Genomic DNA, 22,762 nt, shown 5'->3' on the forward strand with positions numbered 1-22,762 from the left:
ACCCAGATCAAGGCCTGTCAAAGCTGTGTGATAGGTCTAGCCGCACATCGTATTCCTAGAAGAAAGGAGCCATTCACTCTCACACGACACAGTACATGGCAGTACACATGTATATGTAACCTGTCCACCTACCCAGCTACTCCCACCTCACAATGCCCGCCCCCTATTAGGGTGCAATCGGCCCAGCATAATATATCGTCTTCATTCATCCCTCTGGCCCCAGCTCCTCTGGTGTGTTTTTCAGATCAGTCAACATTTACGCCCATGCAGCCATGTCATCTGTTAGTTTATCATCTCTTTGTACATGCTTCATCCTCACCTCTTCCGCTATAGCCCATTTCAGCATGAACAATATAAGCATATGTATTTTTATATGCCAGGGAAAATAAATGTGGCCCAAAAACATGCTATTTGAAGAGAGAGCAATTTACATACCCTGATCAGCAAGTGCACAGTCTCCCTGTATGAAGAGATCCAGGTGGTAACTGCTATAAGAACTTAGCTGGAGTAGACCGGTTCAATGCATTGAAGAATGCTGCCCGAGTGGACAGTATTGCTTCATTGACACATGTATTGCACCACATCAGAGACCTCACCCGAGGTGCATGCTGCTGTGACCTCAGACCACATGCCCAATCTTTGTTTCACACTTGAGCCCTGAAGCAAGTTCAGTAGGAGGCACGTAAGGACTCCAGGTGTCAACCTCTGCTGCTAGGTGCCCTCACAACTGCTCTAACATGGGAAGAACCTTCAGTCAGCACGTCTCCTCCAAGAAGACGGAGTGAAAAGAACACATGCTGTAGTTCCTCACCAGCTGCCCAAGAAGACTGAAACAACTCCACTGTGGTGAAACCTGTAACACAGACGCTGTTACAATAACGTGCTCAAACTATTCTAAGGGGTGATCTGCACCAGAGCCTTGATAGTGGCCCTAGAAATCTCCAACCCAGAAGAAGGGACATGCCTAATTAGACGAATGAGGGGAACCTGGGAGAGGAGGACCACAACCTAAGGCTCAGTATCTCAAGCAGCTGTAAAATATATGCAGCTGTACCCTGTTCTAGGCTCAGTATCTCAAGCAGCTATAAAATGTATGCAGCTGTACCCTGTTCTAGGCTCAGTATCTCAAGCAGCTGTAAAATATATGCAGCTATACCCTGTTCTGCGAAGTATTAAGTATTACATGTGTATTAAAGGAATTTTCTTTACTTAAGTCAAACACCGAGTTGGACATTAGATTATTGTACTGCTAAATGGTTAATGAGTTTTGAGCTAGTGCAACACCATACTAAATCTGTGAAAATCCTGTGACTGCCATCACAACCATAGAGAATCAAGTGCTGAAGGGGTTGGTCTGCTTGGAGTATCTCTGCAGAGCCATTTTTGGACTGACCTTGGGACATCAAAGGCAAACGGCCCCTGCCCTATGGCTGGGAACCAGCATCCCCTATGTGCCCATGATACCCCCAATTCTGTCGAAGGGGTGCTGACAAAAAGTAGATTACACTCTGCACACATATAAGTACTTTCTACTCCACCTCCTTTGAAATGAATGTAGAACAATATCGCATGATACTGTACTTATAAATGCAAATTCACACAATTATTACTTTATTGCATAAGTAAAATTCCATATTACTACAGTTCAGCAGAACTGAAAATGAGAAAAGAACTTTGTGTCTCACTGACTGCATGTCAATGATTTAGACAATTAAATAACTTGTCTAACAAGTGACAAGGCCACCTTCAAAGTTATTTTATCAAACTGCACACATTAAACCCATTGAATTCTAGCATTGGTTATTTTTTTTATAACACGGGTAAAATAATGCAGTGGCATACACTGCATATGCAGATGTGCAGATTGTTATTTTATTTACTATCACGGCTGAGTGAGGGGGTGGGCATCATTCCCTACTAGAGGCTTTAACTGTTTTGAGTCATGGCCATGCCCAATAATACTATCCACTGTTATCAAATGGTATGACACTCAGATATATGTTAGGACAAGGTTTCCAAATTAAATGGATTTCTAGTTTAGCCAATAACGTTGGCGCCATCTGATTAATATTTACAAAGCTTTCGAAAAAGAAAAGGTTCTCTCACCTCAGCTCCTTCCTGGAAGGTTTCGGAATGATCCATCACGCTGGGGCTGATGAAAAGGGGGCAGGTAGTCCAAAAACAGTCTTTCCACATGCAATTTCCCATAGCGACTTTAGACATTGCTACAGTCAGAACAGCTCAACACGAATCTAGATCTTTACCCCAAGATCATGCACTTTGTAATTTGGTGTAAATCTGTTAAAAAATGTTTGAGAAATTACGGTTCAAAATTTGAAGCTATCTAGAGACTAGGGAAAATTGCAGGTCTGGAAGATCAAAAGATACGATCTAATAGGTTGCCTCACATCAACATAGATGTATGGCAGCCATTCTAGGTCTCATCAACATAGATGTATGGCAGCCATTCTAGGTCTCGGGGACTCAGTCCCTGTGTCTGAAACAAATAAAAAACATATTAGGGGTAGGGTAAGGACACCCTGAGCATGAGGCCTTGTGGGGGGACGCCTTTGGGGCCTTGAAGATTTTTTTTTCTGGTACAACAACAGTAAGAATTTCAGTTCTAATCCTGCTGTGGTGGGTCGGGGTGGCGCACTGTTATATATCTATATCTATCTATCTATTTATATCGATAGATAGATAGATAGATAGATAGATAGATAGATAGATAGATAGATAGATAGAAAGAAAGAACTGATAATTTTGTATTCCTGGCTGTAAGCAGGGATCCAGGTATTTTAGAAAAATGTTTCAGGCTACACCCAAGCGAGTTCTGCTGGTACATATTTTAATTGAGGGCTACAGTTATACCAATTTAGTCCATAACTCTACTTCTTGTCTGGCATTCTAGTATGCTCTTGTTTGCAGGGTTTTTTGTTGTCTGGCATTCTAGTATGCTCTTGTTTGCAGAGTTTCTGTAAATGAATGTTTGATACATCCATTTCCACTTTCCCTACATGTTTCGGCTGAGTTTGGTACCCAAACGGGTATCTGGCCTTCCTCAAGGCTAGGTAGATCCCCAACTAAACTGGACTAATTCTCATACACAAAATAAATGCATTATGGTCTATTATCTATACTGGCAGAAAAGATGATTACCTGTGAAGCAGACAATACAAGAAAGACATTAATATTAAAAAACGTTTGGAAAAATTAAATTAGAATTTTTTACAGCACCCCTTTGTGACCACTGCAAAAACCTCTCAGTGAGTTACCCAAACTCAAAAAAAGAACTTTTCAAGTCTCAGTAGGTATGTCCAAAACACCAGTTATACCTTGTCTGGACTCTAACACTTCCTTGCCCATGAACTATGTGTGGAGCTTGTACTTTAACTTGTAGGGACCACGTCTTATTGTGGTTGTTTTTGTTTAATGAGATACACCTGCTTCACATTATTTGTGTGTTCCATGTAGGATTTTAGCTTTCACCTTTTTAATGCCATTGTGGGCAGGGTCTATCCTCTACATCAACAGATTCTCAACTATGGGCCCCCATCCAAAGCTCGGCTACCCGGGCCACCTTTACTTAGACCTCAGGTCCAAAGACCTGCAGGGGCTGGCATAGGAGGAGGTTGGGGGGTATTTGGTTGCCTACACAGCTCACCACAGCACTTTACAAAAATGTCATCCATACTAGCTAACCGTGCAACCCATTAAGGAAGTAGAAAATGGGTTGATAAACAGTTTGTGTGGGGCGTATCTCTCAAGAGCTATTCAGGGAAGAAAAGGGGGATTTTCACATCAGCAAAGATGTTCAGGAAAATCCTATGACCCAGCACCTGCAATAAACTAACAATAAATGTCAGTGCAGGTCTGTGCACTGACCACCTCCTATTCCTGCAAGTTCAGCCTCAGCCTTTTGGCAGTCAAATGGAAATCAATCAGTGGGCGACCAGTTTCACACCAAGCAGGGAAAAACCTCTGTGTAGGACAGTGGAGAGATTTCCATTTATTTCACTGACTGTAGGAAAGTACCATATTGCCTGGCATGTTACCCCCATTTTTACTGTATGTATGTTTGTTTTTGCCTGTGTCACTGGGATCCTGCTAGCCAGACCCCAGTGCTCATAAAGTATGCCCTGTATGTGTTCTCTGTGTGGTGCCTAACTGTATCACTGAGGCTCTGCTAATCAGAACCTCATTGTTTATGCTCTCTCTGCTTTTAAAATTATCACTGCAGGCTAGTGACAAATTTTACCAATTCTCATTGGCACACTGGAACACCCTTATAATTCCCTAGTATATGGTAACTAGGTACCCAGGGTATTGGGGTTCCAGGAGATCCCTATGGGCTGCAGCATTTCTTTTACCACCCATAGGGAGCTCAGACAATTCTTACACAGGACTGCGACTGCAGCCTGAGTGAAATAATATCCACGTTATTTCACAGTCATTTTACACAGCACTTAAGTAACTTATAAGTCACCTATATGTCTAACCCTCACCTGGTGAAGGTTAGGTGCAAAGTTACTTAGTGTGTGGGTACCCTGGCACTAGCCAAGGTACCCCCACATTGTTCAGGGCAAATTCCCCGGACTTTGTGAGTGCGGGGACACCATTACACGTGTGCACTACATATTGGTCAATACCTATATGTAGCGTCACAATGATAACTCCGAACATGGCCGTGTAACATGTATAGGATCATGGAATTGTCACACCAATACCGGTATTCATGCATCCCCGTGTCTCCAGCATAGAGCCCGGGTACTGCCAACCTAACTTTCCGGGGTCTCCTCTGCAGCTACCGCTGCTGCCAACCCCTCAGACAGGTTTCTGCCCCCCTGGGGCCTGGGCAGCCTGGTCCCAGGAAGGCAGAACAAAGGATTTCCTCTGGAAGAGGGTGTTACACCATCTCCCTTTGGAAATAGGTGTGAAGGGCCAGGGAGGAGTAGCCTCTCCTGGCCTCTGGAAATGCTTTGAAGGGCACAGATGGTATATCCTCCTTGCATAAGCCAGTCTACACCAGTTCAGGGATCCCCCCAGTCCTGCTCTGGCGCGAAACTGGCCAAAGGAAAGGGGAGTGACCACTCCCCTTACTAGCACCTCCCAGGGGAGGTGCCCAGAGCTCCTGCAGTGTGTCCCAGACCTCTGCCATCTTGGATGCAGAGGTGTGAGGGCACAATGGACAACTCTGAGTGGCCAGTGCCAGCAGGTGACCTCAGAGACCCCTCCTGATAGGTGCTTACCTTTCTCTGTAGCCAATCCTCCTCTGAGGGCTATTTAAGGTATCTCCTGTGGGTATCTCACCAGATAACAAATGCAAGAGCTCACCAGAGTTCCTCTGCACTTCCCTCTTTGACTTCTGCCAAGGACCGACCGCTGACTGCTCCAGGACGCCTGCATAACTGCAACAAAGTAGCAAGAAGACTACCAGCAACACTGTAGCGCCTCATCCTGCTGGCTTTCTCAACTGTGTCCTGGTGGTGCATGCTCTGAAGGCTGCCTGCCTTCACCCTGCACTGGAAGCCAAGAAGAAATCTCCCATGGGTCAACGGAAAATTCCCCCTGCCAACGCAGGCACCAAACTTCTGCATCACCGGTCCTCTGGGTCCCCTCCCATCCTGACGAGTGTGGCCCCTGGAACACAGGAGCTGGGTCCAAGTGTCTTCAACAGTCCAGTGGCCCTTCTGTCCAAATTTGGTGGAGGTAAGTCCTTGCCTCCCCACGCCAGACAGTGATCCTGTGCACTGCGTGAACTGCAGCTGCTCGGGCTTCTGTGCACTTTTACAAGACTTCCTTTGAGTACAGCCTAGCCCAGGTCCCCAGTACTCCGTCCTGCATTGCCCAACTCACTGAATTGGACTCCGACTTCGTGAGACCCTCTTTTGTTGTTCTGAGTCGACCGTCATCCTCAGATCTTCTAAATGCCTGTTCAGATACTTCTGCAGGTGCTGCCTGCTTCTGCGTGGGCTCTCTGTGTTGCTAAGTGCCCCCTCTGTCTCCTCCTCCAAGGGGCGACCTCCTGGTCGTTCCTGGGCCCTGGCAGCACCCAAATCCTCAATTGCGACCCTTGCAGCTAGCAAGGCCTGTTTGCGGTCTTTCTGCATGGAAACAACTCTGCATTCTCCAGCATGCAGTGGGACATCTTCTGACCAAAGGAGAAGTTCCTGGCACCTTCTGTTGTGCACCTGCTGAATCTTTGGCTTCTTCCACCCGGAGGCAGCCCTTTTGCACCTTAATCCGGGGTTTAGTAGGCTCCTGCCTCTCCTGGACACTTTTGTGACTCTTGGACTTGGTCCCCTTCCTTTACAGGTCCTTTGGTCCAGGAATCCGTCTTCAGTGCTTTGCAGTCGGTTGTTGTCCTTGCAGAATCCCCTATCTCGACTTTACTGTCTTTCTGGGATAGTAGGGTAACTTAAGTCCTACTTTTCAGGGTCTTGGGGTGGGGTATCTTGGACACCCTTAGTGTTTTCTTAGACTCCCAGCATCCCTCTACACACTACACTGGGCCTGGGGTCCATTTGTGGTTCGCATTCCACTTTTGGAGTATATGGTTTGTGTTGCCCCTAGTCCTATTTCTCCCTATTGCATTTTATTGTGTTCTACAGTGTTTGCACTACTTTTCTAACTGTTTACTTACCAGATTTGATTTGTGTATGTATATTTTGTGTATATTAGTTACCTCCTAAGGGAGTATATCCTCTGAAATACATTTGGCATATTGTCACTAAAATAAAGTACCTTTATTTTTAGTAACTCTCAGTATTGTGTTTTCTTATGATATAGTACTAAGTGGTATAGTAGGAGCTTTGCATGTCTCCTAGTTCAGCCTAAGCTGCTCTGCTATATCTACCTCTATCAGCCTAAGCTGCTAGAACACCTCTAACCTACTAATAAGGGATAACTGGACCTGGCACAAGGTGTATGTACGACAAGGTACTCACTATAAGCCAGACCAGCTTCCTACACTGACAACCAGAGGTGTTTTCTGGTTTTGCCAGAGTGAAAACTTTTCATTATAGCAGGTATTAACTTTATTAATTTTAAGTGTATAATATAGGGTGATGGTCAAACTCCACATATTTAAAAAATGTAGCCATACTGCTACCCACTTTTGATTGCCCCTCTTTCCTATTGCCCACAAACACAAAAGATCATCAGTGTAAAAGGTTGTACAACGCCATTTGATATTTCAAGCCTGTTTTTATTTCAGCTGGCAACTGCATATGCCTCTTTAAGGCAGTGTGTTTTATTATTTCCACGTTGTAACCCCTAACAATACGCTTGCAAATATTTTATTTGTGAGTTTATCCTAGTAGGAGTTTCATAATTTTTTTTCATCTATCAGATGTTAAGACTATATTGTTCTTATCGTATATTCCACTTTGTGCTTGGCTACTACCATAATCTGACATGTTCTGCCTCTATTAGGCATGTGTGTGGATGATCTACACCAATTTTAAGTAAAGATAATCCACTTGAATTTAACAGTTGAACAAACATTCTTAAATGCCTAATACGTTAACTTCTAAATTGTGAAACTTACCATTTATAATTGGTATCTGGTTCTTTTAAACAGTGAATGCAGACTTCTGCTTCTACACCAGTGTGTAATCAAATTGGCCCTCAAAGCTTTCACTGTTTCGTCTTGTTTTGCTAATGCTTCATTTGTAAATTTTTTAAAAATGTTTATTAATATGTAAATAGAGATGGTTACAAAGACAGACAGAATAGATTGCATCGAACAATAGTGTTGCATATTCAGATAGGGTTGCAAAGACAGAGATAGACAGATAGATTTCCATAGACAGACTTATGGGCAGACAGATGGCTAGATAGAACAGGAAATTGGAATAAACGGCACAGCTTCAATTAGTAGTAAAGTAGTGAAATATCTATATAAGCAAGACTACAAAAGAACCGAAAGCATACTTGGCAGCCAGACAACAAGCAGACATAGACTAAACTAGTATAACTGTAGCCCTCAATTAAAATACATACTAACATGACATGCAGGAGTGTTATTATAAATGCACTTCGTTGCTTGCTAAAAAGAGTGTAACTTTATAAAGAACAGTTTAGTTTCAAATGGACACAATTTGGTAAAATGTAAAATATAAACAGTTAGATAAACAGACGCTACTCCAAAAGGAATTTACAATAGAACTGGCAAGAGACAGGATCTGATAAAGCTGGAATGTACTTTCTGATTACATCTGCTAGAAAGCGACCTGCTATCAGATCAGGGTCTACACACAAAGACAACAAAGTTATAAGAAAGTTTAAATAACACTGCCACTGAACGGAACTACCTTTTGTGAGGAGGTGCTCCTTGTAAAAGAGCACACTGCAGTCACTCAAAGTGAATTAGCCAGTGGCTGAAGCAGCCAGACCTATTGCCCAATGCTGTATGCTGCAGTGGGTGGAAACAAAATGTAAAAGACAGGGCAGCAGACCAATGTATGAAGAGAACTCACTGAAAGCCCCTTGAAGTAAGTACATTGTCATAATAATTTCAGTAAAATGAAAATGTCTTGGCTTACGCCAAATCTAAAATTTCTTACCCAAGTGAAAATGTATCAATAGAGTCATTTTCTGCCTTTGTTGGAGGGGACCAATTAGAAATCTTACTTTGTTCATTTAAATTTCACTTTGTATCATTGTAAAACTAAATCATTGTAAGTATGATAATATATGGCTGAAGAGCCTGTTCAATAAGATACGTTTTGAGCAGCCTGATTTGCAGATGCCATACAAACAATACATTTATTTCACAATATAGTCTTTTTGAAAAGCTGAATATGTGAATGTCAGCTTTTTCTGTTACTCCAAATCTATTCAACACTTTCTATACAGATACACGTTTCCTTGACATCATCTTTGAAAAGGTGAACAGCACTCATTATGTATAGTTTATATATTTCATTTTGTAAAAATACAATAAAATGCATCAAGGTTTGTAAATGTCACAAGAGCTGCGTTACAGCAATACAGGACTTTGTTACAAGTTATGCATTTTTTCTTACATTTTCGAATAAATAAATTATTTTTATTCATGTTCGACTACTTACAATCATTATATGTAAACAAAGCGCATCAGTTTCCTGTGTGCAATGATAGGAAATATTAAAAATCATTTAAAAAAAGCTATCAGCAATACTTCTTAAAACAAGAGTAGAGTTTGTGAAAAGACATTCAAATTCTTAAAAGAAAGAGCATCTCGAATATTGTCTCTTCTAGTCTTACATCCTGGTTGCTCTGACTGAAAAGTCCACAGGGATAGTGCAAAAGGCAAGAAAGTGCGGAGTGCTTGTATTGCAACACTGGTGGCCGCAAGGGCCAGAATAATTTTGCCTGTATACCCTAAGATGTTCAACATATGCAGGCTGTGGACCCCCAGGGAGGGAAGGTGGGAAAGAAGAAAGTGCATGAGACGCACTGAAACTGGTCTACTGTCACCCTGTTGAAATGTTAACATTAAAAGTCTTAAAGGAAAGATTACTGTGGGCATTGTCTCTTCTCATCTTACATCCTGATTGCTCTGAATATAAAATCCACGGAATTATTGCAAAAGGCAAGAAAGCACAAAGTGCTTGTGCTGCAACTTGTTTGACCTCAAGGGCAGGACTAACTTTGCTTGTATCCTTTAAGATGTTCAATGTGTGCAGGCTCTAGACTCCAGGAAGGGGAAGGAAAAAGTGTGGGAGACACACTGGATCTTGTCCATTGCCACTCTGTTGAGACGTTAAGAAGTGCAGATCTAATAAGAGTCTGTAAACTTCCCCAACCTTGCTAGAGGTTTTGGTGTATTGGTGGAGAAACACGTCTGAGGCTCTTCTGCAAGATCGGAAAAAGAGAATTGGCAGTTGATGGCAGTCATTGGCAAGTTTGGGGCAACAGTACAACAGGTGGAGCCAGGATTCCCTGCAGTAGTTGCAAAGTCTGCAGGATGGTGCCTCATCCTGCCTTGCACAGGAGGGGTTAAAATCTGTGATCAGTAGGGCAAAGAGCATCATGGAAAGGACTTTCCTGCGTATGTGGGCTGTGAGCGATTGATGAAAGTAGGGCTGAGCCCTTCCCGGCATAAAGGAGGCGCCCAATGCCTCGAATGTGGAGCTGCGAAGCTGCGACAGAGCCTTTTAGTGTTCTATTTAAATGAGGTTTTCACGACCTGCACATTCACTGCTTATTTCCAGGCTCGAAATGATATATCACGGCAGTTTAATTTGGCGGCCTCAATTTTTAATCAACCGATTGCCTCTGCTAGATACACTTGCCATGGGAGCCCTCCTCTTCAAAGACTTATTTAAGTTGTGCTCCAAGATATTTTCTCACATTTTCATTTTGGAGTTGATAGCGTGAAAAGGCAATTTCTTGCAAAGTACGGCTAACAATGGCTGTTAACAATGGCCAGTCAATGCAATAAGAAAATTTAGTTTTTGTTTCACTTTTCAGAAATAAATTGTTTCTAAAATCGTTGGGCAATGATGAGAGGCAAGGGATTTATGATTCTGAGCATGCAGTGTTTACTGCACAATTACGCATTTATCATATTTGCCACATTTGAAAAATTCTCAGATTTAAAAAAAACAATTCTAGCTCAAGCTACTGTCAGGAAATGTGCTACGTAATTTGCATTTTTTTACACATAATTTAGATAACCTTGATGCATAATTTGGTTCTCCATGCCGTATAATCCTGTCTGACATCACAATCTGTAAACCCTGCAGGGTGGTTTGGGAGCTATCATTATGACTGAAATCTGTATTTAACACCAACGGTCTAAACAATTAAAGTGTAAATATGTATGGAGTCATAGGAACGTCAATAATAGAACAAACTTGAGGATTTCACACACAGGACAACAAAATAGACACCCAACTACTTTTTCAAATGAGATATTGAGGGTTTCTCTTTGTCCATGTTTGTCTACCCGAACTGTTCTTTGCATCAGTCCTAAACTGGCTGGACGGGCAGCACACTTGGCCTCTCTAAATTTATTTTGCTCTCAACCACAACCCTTTCTCTCCATTCATTCAACTCTGACATGTTACAAAGATAAATTGAGTGTAGGGATTCAGTTCCATACCTAAACACCATATCTCTTAAGCTAAGTGTTGAAAAGGAAGAAGATGCTGAGAAGATGGAAGAGTTGTCTCTGTCCCCCAACTCTGCGTCAGAGAGCACCCCAAAACATCATTACCCATATGTTAAACTGCAATGACAAACATACTGGGCTACATGACAAGGGTGCAGGAGTATATGCCGCAACAGGAGTTCATGGTCTAATAACCCCATCATTCAAGAATGTTTTTTTCCTAAAGCTAACCTCTAAATTTATTCTTTAGTAGTCATTGTTTTGCTTATATCTTTAAACAAGAGAACACAGTGATTTGCCCAATGTGGCACACGTCACATTTCACTCCTTTTACTCAGCTGCCAAATGGCCAGAGTAGAGTCAAAGAAAGGGTCCAGTGCTGGAAAAGGAACACAGAGCTGTATCTCTTTTAGCTTATGGAAGGATGTTGTGATACCCTCCAGTGGTGCTTGAGCATTTCTCGAGCACGCACTAGGAAGAGGGCTGATAGAAGCAAAGGAATATCTATGAGGCAGGTGCTACTTATATGCCATGCCATACGGGGCTAAGTACAATATGTTCCATGAGAAGAAACAAACTTTTCAAGGTGTGGTAAGTGGTCGTCCCAAGAAACTAGATGATAGAAATGTCTGTAGAAAAAAATCCTGATTGACCTGCTCAAGAACACCTCTTTCTCTTCACAATTTATCACTGAAGGTCCACAGATCTCTTGCTCCCACTCTGGCATGGAAAGGCAAGGAGGCACCTTAGTGAGTTTGAGACTCATGCTTAATTTACTGCAATTGTATATAGGTATTACAGTACTGCGCAACAATCACACAACTGAAAAATTTCACATTTGTAACAGTTTAAACAAGATGATTTGTACCTCTCAGATCAGTAGTTTATCATTTTTCGAAGAGCATCAAAGCATTTCCATTTGTCTGGAATATAGAAAGGTTCAAAGATGTGAGGAAAAGGTGTATCATATCCACAAACTCGTGCAATTGGCGCTTCCAGGTTCAAGAAGCATTCTTCCTGCAAAATAGAAAACCAAGATGTAAGAAAAAACGTGCCCCAAATTAGAAAAGTAATGTGGTGCACATAATTACTACACTCCTTTCACATTACGTTTTTAAACATCTACAAATGGAAACTGTCTCACATTCTGCTGTGATTGCAAAGAGCATACTGTATTTATAGCTTATGGTAAGGGCAAGAACCGTCTGCTCACTAACAGGCTCTTTCTAAAAAAACAGAAGAAAAGGTTTTTCTTCGGAATGGTAAAACGTTACTGCCAGACAGCTTTTTTCAATAATTTAGCCAAGTGTGTTACTTAAGTTCAGTACCACTGTATTGAAAATCCAAACGATATTGTACTTTCTTAAACACAGCTATTGTCACTGCCATTGCAAAAGCATCACAATTATGCACTGTCCTTTTTCTCTCAGACTGGGAGCACGCATTGCCAATAGTGGATCTTTTTAATAGAAAGGGATTATTTCAACACCACTTCTTCTCATATAATTATGTTAAGCATAACACCCTGAGCCCGATTCAGAGATGTTTTAACGTATTTAATTATAACTGATATGGGAAACAAAAAGAGCCTGTCGGAGATCCCAGATCTGTGAAGACCTAATCCCATTAACAGAATTTAGAGCCCAATGTTACAAAATTATTCTACAGCCGCAAATCCTGTGATTCCCGAGTTCATAGGCTTTGCACCCACAAAAGAGTGTTTTAAAATGTAGAAAATGTACTCCGCGAATCACAAAAACATTTCTCGCTTGCTTTTAACTTTTTCAGGGACGGGAAGGAGGCGCCCCTCCCATTTGCGTTTTAGAATGCTATGTATCAATGGTTTGTTACTGCAACTGCGGTCGCAAACCACTGACCAGTTAGGTTGGAGTGATAACTGACTTACAAAGGGTAAGTTGTCCCCAGAGAAGGGTTTCCCTTTTAAAATTGTGTTGCCCAGTTTTGATGGGAGAAGATAGTGGCCAAAGGGACTTACCTCAGGGCTGGCTTTTGGGTGGTGCGGCCGCACTGAGTGCTGACCTGGATTGGAGGGGGGTGGGGGGGGGGGGGCGCTGACTGTGTTTAGCAATAATTTATGAAACTTGAGATTTAAAAGCCCCTGCTGAAAAGTTCTGTGTGCGTCCAGCCTTCAGGAAGCAATTAAAATGCCAAGATACCTTTTGTGATTAATGTTCCTGCTAGGGAGAGAGATGGGAGTTTTGTCTTGCGGCACCTTTGACTCGCCATAAAGAAGCGTAGAGGGTTAATATGCCTGTTGCAAAGAAAAGAACTATATTATATGTGGATAGCTGAGTGGATTATTAAAGCCAGCCTTTACAAGCGCTTCAAAACAAATGAATGTATGTGAAAGAGAGAGATGAGGGGCACAGTTGCTGGGTGGTAGTGAGGGAATCTGAGGAGGTGGTCATGGGGTTAGGGGGCACCAAAAAATCCTTGTACAGGGCACCATCAGCACTGAAGCCGACCAATGTCCAACGAACACTGGGATAGAGGTCTACTGTCCTTCGCAGTTCTCAATGCCATTTGCATACGGTCAAGAAATGCCTGCTACCTAAATAATCATCAGAGAGGTGGTTTTGTGAATTCAACCAAATACACATTTTGAAATGCAACTGATTACTAGATCAGTTGCATCACAAGAAGCAGCCCAGGTTGCAAACCAGTCAGAGTGCAATTTGTACCTGTTGGTTTGCAATCTGGGCTTGTTACACCAGGAACAAAGTACTTCAATAACTCCAGTACCACAGTAGGTTCTCTACACTATTAGAATTAGGGTTATGAGCTGGAAATATGTTGTGACCAGGCATGACAGACACAAAATATTTGTAACATCCACCAACTTATATTTTTGTGGGTATTTTCAAAACTGTACACTGTTTTCCTCCCTGGAAAGTGAGTCCAGAGTGGAGAAAGGAAGAGGATGTCCCAAACTCCAGGTTGGGAAAAAACATTTTATCTGTAAACAGGTTTAACACAGATGCTGCCCTTTATTTTGCTGATTAACCTTCTTCCAAGCGTTCATTAAAAGTCCATTGGAAGATCACGCATGGAAATTCAATATTTTGGTAGATAACCGCGTTTAGTACTGTGCATTTATGTGAATGCTGGGAAAGTTGGAAATCTATGAACATTGTATATTTAGTTCAACAAGTATCAGCTATCCATTTACAGAACAGGCTCCCTGCGAACAGTGACTTGACAGGTGCAACCTTAAGATATTTAAGATAAAAGTAAAATTAACAGTAGAACTGTTTAACTTTGAGAGAGGTGGGCATCAGTTTTATCCTTTCTTTACAATGAGCAAGGCTAAATCTATCCCCACTCAGAACATTTTGTAAATAATAGGACCAAGTAGTACAGTTCCCAACACAAGTTTCCAAAACATTTGTCTAAAAGGACAAATGGTTTACACGAGGCCCTGAAGGTCCGCACACACACATTATTTCTCTGCAAAGGCTAACCTTTCTGCCTCTTACAAAACAGAGGGCCCTAGATAAACACTGAGTGAACAAAACACTGATAATGGAGAGGCGCAGTTCCAATAAGGTCAAAACTGGCCTTGAGTTGCTTTTTGTCGAGTTTGAAGAGGACCTGACTTGGTAGTTCGGGCTGGGCTGTTGCCAGGGAGTAGGACCAAGGATATAGCTTGCACATCCACTGGGTCTAATCTGAGGTGGCATGATTGGCCAAAAAATGATGGGCTGGAATGCTACTCCGAACAATTACCAGTGGTTAGATTATTTGCCACCATCACACCCACTCCCATCCCATTTGATGTAACATCCTAGGAGGCAAAAGGTATGCCCAGACATGGGTCCCTTGCTCACTGTGCTAAAAGGACCAATCTGCACCTGCTTGAAGAGCTCCAACTACAACTAAGCTGGTCTTGGTTTGCTTGTATTCCAGTTCAGAGAGGACCTGGCTTGGCAGTTATGGCTTGACTGTTCCTATTGAATCAGGACAAAGAATGAGTTGCATATGGATGTGTCTAATTGCAGATGGCATCGAGGGCAACAAAAGAAACAATGGGTTGGAGTGCAACCCTGAAAGATTGCCAGTGGTTAGACTATTTGCAAGTTTTTCTCACATCACCTATTGTGCCTTTAATGATACTCTTCATTATGTATCTAATATCAATAATTTGTATTGGTCGAACACTGGATTCCTGCTTTGCCGGCACCCAAGAAAGCTCCATAAAACACACGTTATAAAATAATAGAACTGTACACACATTGAAATCTCATTTGAACAGTGTGTTAACACAAATCCTACAATGCCGAAACTTGAGTCAGAAAATCAAACATCAATACAACAGTATCACAAATAACATTTATTTGCAAAATAAGGGTTGTGTTCATAACACACCATTGCTCATTGGAAATGTTACATCTGGAAACCGGCAAGCTATCACTGACAGCTCTTCCAAACTGTGACCAATTCCCTAATGGAGGGGTGAAGGTTATAGATAGCGTGACTTTACAGGAAGTGTACAAGGGCAACCATATTGTGGGAAATAGGAGAAGCAGTTTTCAAAAGCACACTGTGGAACACATTTGGCAGAGTCAAAGTCAGCCTATATGTAAAGAACTTAATAAAACATTATTGAAAGTATTTTCTGAATTGAATCTGCACATAAACGTAATGGTAAGGCTGTTTTCTACAAGCATGGCAGGCAGCATTACAAGTAAAAACATTTCTCGAACACATACCAAAATAAAGAAATCTGCTAAAAACCTCCTACTGATATGCATTTTCCAACGCTGAGGTTGAAGAAAACACCAGTTATGTGAGTGTGGCATGATGTAATACTGGAAAGGTTCGGCTTTAAAGCCATTTGCAGAAAAGCCAACAGACAAGGTCAAGGTCAGTGATCATGAAGAGGAGGAAGTGCCAGGTTTTGCTACATTTTACCGTGCAGAGCTGGAAATTCAATCAAATTATCCTGAGAAGCCTTTTTCCAATATTGGTGCTATTAAGTCAAAGGGACTACATACAGTAATACCTGACCTGATCTGTTAGGACATCTAGATCTGACAATCTTAGTTATAAAGAACATGCAGAACCTGTAACTCTTAGTGACTGGCTCATCAACACGTACAGCTCATGGGATTTGGCTTTAAAAAACAAAAAACAATATGCACTACCGTCTTTGGATATCTCAAAGAGGTCTTCATACTAAGCCACATGGAGTTAAATACATATCAAAGGATCGCTCACTGGCACTTGTGCTAAGGGTCATGGGGTCTGTGGCTTATGTTGCTTATGTCATACAACAAGGTTTGACCAGTGACACATTCATAACATGACATTAGCAATTTGTACCCTACCATCTGTGTTATGCCTCTAAGCAATAACATTGTAAAACATGTATGGAAACCATGAAAGCTTAACTGCAACATCATATAAGAATACACTAAATGAATTCCCTATGAGGAGTAACATGCAAGCATAACTAAAACATTACTATTTTATTGCTACTGTTTTGAATACACTACTGTACAACATAACACAATACTTCAGAGTTTAAGTAGCCCAACAAATATATGAATTATACAATAAGTATTCTACGTTTACCAGAACAAGCACTAAAGGATGACATGTTATGAATGGAGGAAGGGTACTGGAAAATTAGGTCACTGCTCGATAGAAATGAGGCCATACTATCCTTAAGGTAATGGACAATGAATTCAGGCTAGTCTAAAAATGAAATGACATGTAAGATAGTGTAAAATGAGGTGCTGCTGCACCAAAAATGATGTCTTTACATCTAGTCACCATCTCGTCCACGTGACATGCCTACTCTACCCTCTTGGATTAGTTCCACCTCCCAGAGAATGAAGCTTTGAAAAGACCAAGAGACATCCTCTTCAACCTCATTGATGTATTCAAAGTGATACATCATGTCACACAAACAGCACAGTCGATAGGTCACATCCTCAACCTAGTCTTCTCAACATTGCTAACATTCCGATTCAAACCTCCCATAGCCCTGGATTGGACCAACCACTTCGCCATCCTTATCCCCTTGCTTAGCGTCCTACCAACAAACCAAGGTCAACACAAAAGAGAAGACCAAACCTTCAGATCCTTAAAAAACTAGACCATAGACAACCTAGTGTTTGAACCCATCTTTCACTCTATTGACTCTATGTCTGACGCCAGCGTCCTTCAAAACAACTTCAATAAGTTTTTGGAAAGCCATTGTCAACATCCACACGCCAATTAAAACCTGCAAGATACTCAAGTCTCTCTGCACAATACAGACAGCTTATCAAATCAGCTACAGCAAATGGCTATACTAAGATCATTAATGAAGCTACCAACAGAAGCAGAATGCTGTTCAAGATGATCAAGGACTGCATCAAACCCCTGCCAGACCCATCTATTCCGCACACCACAGAAAAATGTAATGCCCGACAGCACATTGATGACACTGACAACTCCAGGCCTCCTCATCTGTTACACCCACCCTCTCCTGCAGAATCCCAAAATATTCTGTCTTCAAAGCCCTATCTCTAACAGATCTCATTGGCATACTCAACTCACTCAGACACTTTTTAGGAAGATGATGTCCGACCATCGTCCTTATTCAAAGCTTTTTCTGCTACAGCGCTCTCAACCCATTTGCCATTGTCAATGCATCTCTCACTTAAGGCATCTTTCCAGAAGCTCTCAAGACATGCCAGATCCTCCAACTCCTTAAGAAACCAATAATTGACCCTGATGACCTCGTCAAACACAGGCCCATCACTCACCTACCGTTCATTAGCAAGATCAATGAAAAAGCAACCTATATTCAACTCCAAGATCACACCAATGCTAACCATCTCCTGAATGATTAGCAGTCTGACTTCAGATCTCACTGCAGTACGGAGAATGGTATCTTATACATTGTAGTCAATGTTCTCTTGAACACAGATGAACACGGCACCTTCATCTTTATATTGCTTGAACTCTCAGCTAGAAAGCACACTAAAGAACTGCTGTTCAAGCCTTTATACTCTTGTATCTGGGTGGTGGTAATGCTCTACTTCATGGCATCCTAGACTCCACACTGGATCCCCTTAAGTGCATCCTTAATGCAGCACCACGCCTCATTCAGGGTCTTATAAAATATCACATCACACCCCCATCCTGATGAAGCTCTATTGGCTCCCCTTGCCATTTCACGTCATTTCCAAAACCAGCAGCATCATTAGCAAACCCATCACAACCAGAATCCCTGCTTTTCTGGCAGACAAGCTCACCATCTCTGAGAACATTAGCGGCCAGGACGCCTTCAGACTGCAGACTTAGAAGCATAAAATAGAAAAACAACAAGATAGCAGGCCCTTTTCATCTGTGCACCAAGTATCTGGAACAACATCCTTGTATCCATTAGGACCAATGATGCTCCAGTTTAGGAAAGAGCTGAACTCTCACCTCTCTAAAAAACACTGCATCACAATGTATTAACCGTCCACAACCTAACTTCCTCTCATTTTACTCACTGACTTTATACTTGTCTTTGACCAGGTACAACACTCTGCTGCCTTTTGGCTGGGTTCAAGCTAATCAAATACTAAATACACAGACATGTCCTGCTGGACATCGGGAAAATGATAAATAAGTGTGTGCAGTTTTCAGTGACAACAGGACAAGCATCTCTTGCCATTAGAGCTGGAAAGAATCAAGATCAGACAGCCACGGCCCTTGAAATCGAGTGGGCGCTGACTTAAAATATATACCCAAAAATAAAGCTTGCCTATCTACCTCTCCCGCCAAAATGTGTGCACTAACACCACCCGAATAAAAACATAATGTATCAATGTCAATTGTGCGCTTCAACTTCTAGAGTAGAGGCTGCAGCCACTTGACTGTACCAGCAGCCTACCCTTGGTTCAGTAGTTGTCAATCTATAACCACTTTTCTCAAAATCAATAGTAACTGGCTGAAGTAGGTTCAAAGATTAACATGTAATGATACGTCCATCAATATATTTAGTTCTGTGTAATTACTGTGAGCAATAAATCAATAATTTCTTTTTCAACACTTACCACAATGCCCACAGTTTAAGTGGGTAACTATTTAGTACACCAATAGAACGTGTTTTGTAAGCTTTTTAGCTGTTATATTTCATCACCTACTTCTCAAAGACACAATGAGATTGTTACTATCTTAAAGTAATAGTGCTCGGAGCATACACATCCACCTCATTCAAATTACATCACTGTAAAACAGTCCACGATAACAATATGTACAAAAAATTAAAAGCAATGTATATTTTTTTGCAATATGAGTACACAAGCTGACCTTGGAGAATCCACCACATGCAGTTCCTATAAAGTGTCACGATAGCTCAGCGAGTTGAACACCTGCTGCTATAACAAGCATCCAATCTTCCCAGTAAAGCAATTGAAGACCCAGAAGGAACAACCAGTATGGACAAAAGTCAATGGCTCACGGTGGTGAAAAGACCATGTGAAAAGGTCAATATAATCAAGGAGTTGGTTGGCTTAGCCTCAAGGAGAGAACAAGACCATCACATTAGCTCTCAACAAGTCGTCAAAGACCAGTGAACATGAATCTGCAGAGGTTTCCACAAGCACAAATAGGGAGGGCCTTCCCTCGCACACACTAAAACAGCACAGCACAGGTAGCATTTGTCCATGCTTTTCCTCACCCACAAAACAGGTGCTTTATTGTCAATAGGAATACATACCTCAGAGTCAGAACGGGGATAGCACTGGCATCAGAAAGCCAAGGATGGGGACCTTCTGACCCTACCAGGGTATGCAGGATAGTGTAAGGGGCAGGGGTCTGTTATGGGGGCATCTTTGACCTGATGTATCTGTAAAGACGTCTGGCTCTGGGGTCCCACATGTAAGGATAAGAGAGAGTAGGTGTAGACGATAGCTCAGAGTAATGGGCCACTGGTCTGCTGACACCTCTGTCCTTCCCAGAACTCCTCTGTGATCACTCAGTGCGGGTTTTCAGACTTTGCAGGCCCTTAGATGTTTTTCTTCTGGTTCCTAGGAGACCGTCAACCAGGTATGACGAGAGCTCCAAGTCTACTAAAGATTGCTCGCCGCCTTTCAGAGTCTCTTACACCCTCTGGCACACAGACACTGATAATAGATCCCATGCTAGAATAAATCAGTTAGTTCACAGCCTCTCTCAGGGATCCACACAGCCACCTTCATGGACCCTCTGCTGGCCCTGAAATACCGTCAGCCAACCCCTGAATCAACTAAAGAACAATCAAAAACTTCACCAGTCATTCAACCTTCAGTGGCCCTCAGTCAACCTCATTAGACCTTCAGACCAACAATGTCAATGCTCAAACTCACCCTTCTAGAGTTCAATCTGTCACACCTACATATACTCAGCCTCCACCTCTCCAGCAACACCCGCAACATGCAGTTAGCCCATTCAACACTCTGCTGGCTCTTAAACTCTTAGCCAGCCCTTGAAAGACTCTTTCATAACATTCCCACCCGCTTGGTCTATTCCTTTCCCCATTGCCTCTTTTCATTCTATTTCTCTTCCTCTTCTGTCTCTTCATCACCGTCCTTTCGCTTTCAATCTTTCTTTCTTTATTTTAGTGAACTTAATAAAGTGCTTTTATCTAATTAGTGCTAAAATGATGAATTACAGCTAGAAATAAAGAAAAGTGGAATTAAAAGGTAGGAGAAATGGTGCATAACGCCACAGAGAAACTTAAACAATGAACATTATGAACCAGTTCACTATCAACATAATTAGTGACAAATAATCAGTTCGCTAGGCGCCATGCCTCCATCTCTCCTCACCAAATGACAGGTGGAAGGAGTAGCGCACCCCAATAAATGAAAATTAAGAGAGACTTTTAGAAAGTACACAACCAAGAGGGTTTCAGTTAGGCCCTGAAGGTTACAGGACTCCGAGAAAGCAACGCGGTAGAAGGTTAAAGCAACCAGGAAATAGCAGGCAATCAGCATAAAATCAGCACAAGGTTTTCACTGTGTGATAAGTGGAATACATGCTAGAACATGTAAAAGGCCTGGATCTTACAGAACTCCCATTTGCACCAAGCAGACCAGGATACAAACTCCAACGAAATCCAGGAAACAATTGTTTTCCATTTAACAAATATAGAATATTGTGTTCTAACATGTTCCGTACTACAGCACACTTAGCAGAATGCAAAAAAGTGATGGATGGAAAGCTTAAATAAATGTTAACCACTAGTAATTACTCTGGTTGCACTCCTATCCACTGCTTTTGCCAAAGTATGACGGATGAAATGCTCACTGTTTTCTTGCCCACCACACCACCCAAGACAGGATCTAGCCACATGCAAATCAGCCTAGGGCCTGCTCTTAACTGCCAGGCCATGTCCCATCTAGATGGGAACAAAAGCAACCCCACATTAGTTTCGCCCTATTTGGGCCTCGTCAGCAGGGTGCAGTTTCAGTTCCATCGCACAGTGAGCACAGGACCACGTCTAGAGTACAAGTAGGCACTGAATGAATAAGAAAAAGTGACGGGATGGAACTATTAAATTAATATCAGCCACTGACACTGCTTGGGATCAACTATCAGTCCAATATTATTTTCGCCACCATGCCACCTCAGACAGGAATGCTTCCATTTTCTTACGATAATGGCATTACTCCTAGTCCTACTCCCTCGCCTTCCTTTTAAACCAATGAGGCCTCCCGCCTCCCCCCTAGACCCTCCCTTCCCCTTTTAAAACCGCCCCCCACCCTTATCTCCTCCTGTACAAAAACCATGCCAAGCAGCAACTCGGACAGTCCGTACCAGGAGGGCGGGAGGGAACGGAAAAGGAAGGCGAGGGAGTAGGACTAGGAGTAATGCCATTATCGTAAGAAAATGGAAGCATTACCTCCCGTCCCTCCCTCGCCTTCCTTTTAAACCAATGAGACATAGCAAGAAAAACACAGGAGACGGACACTGAGTTGCAAGAACTATTATTCATATCATGCACCAAGGACACCAAAACACCCACCCCTATTATCTCATAGAGGATAAGACACGGTGACCTAAAAACCGACTCCAAATTACCCAAGTCCGAAAACCTATAATGACGCACAAACGTCAAAGGAGAAGCCCAAGCGGCGGCCCTGCAAATTTCCACCCCGGAAGTCCCTTGAAGGTCGGCCACCGTAGCCGCCATACCTCTGGTAGACCGACCCTGAATCCCTCGAGGAGGAACCACCCCTTTTAAGGAATAGGCCAACAAAACCAAAGATCTCACCCACCAACTCAAGGAAGCCGTGGAAGGTTTCTCACCTTCACGTGCCGGGCCGAAAGTAACAAAAAGGGAAACCCCCATACGAAAAGGAGCCACCACCCGTAGGTACTCCAATAGAGCCCTGCGTACATCCAACGAATGCAAACGGACCTCCTCCCCAGAGGAGGGCTCTGGACCAAATGAAGGAAGAATAACCTCCTGACGAGAATGGAACGAAGAATTGATCTTTGGAATAAAGGAAGGCACCGGACGATCCGAAGTAAAGGCTACCAAAAAGAACGTCTACAAGGACAGATGGCGCCAATCACAGTCCACCAATGGCTCAAATGGGGCCACCGTCAAAACATCCAAAACCAAAGAGAGATCCCATGAAGGAAAAGAACGTACCGGGAGAGGAAACAAAT

The 22,762-nt window shown here is 42.4% G+C and overlaps 1 protein-coding gene across 1 annotated transcript in view; it reads right to left on the reverse strand.

Annotated features, from left to right (window-relative positions):
• The window catches only part of BCKDHB (branched chain keto acid dehydrogenase E1 subunit beta), an 880,450-nt gene that overhangs the window by 25,510 nt on the left and 832,178 nt on the right, over window positions 1-22,762 (reverse strand). The window contains exon 10 of the mRNA XM_069235622.1: window positions 11,970-12,118. Coding sequence (XP_069091723.1) covers window positions 11,978-12,118 — 141 coding nt within the window. The 3' untranslated portion in view covers window positions 11,970-11,977. The remainder of the gene's footprint in view (window positions 1-11,969; window positions 12,119-22,762) is intronic.

The sequence above is a fragment of the Pleurodeles waltl genome, chromosome 5 (assembly GCF_031143425.1).
Source record: "Pleurodeles waltl isolate 20211129_DDA chromosome 5, aPleWal1.hap1.20221129, whole genome shotgun sequence".
Lineage (NCBI taxonomy): Eukaryota > Metazoa > Chordata > Amphibia > Caudata > Salamandridae > Pleurodeles > Pleurodeles waltl.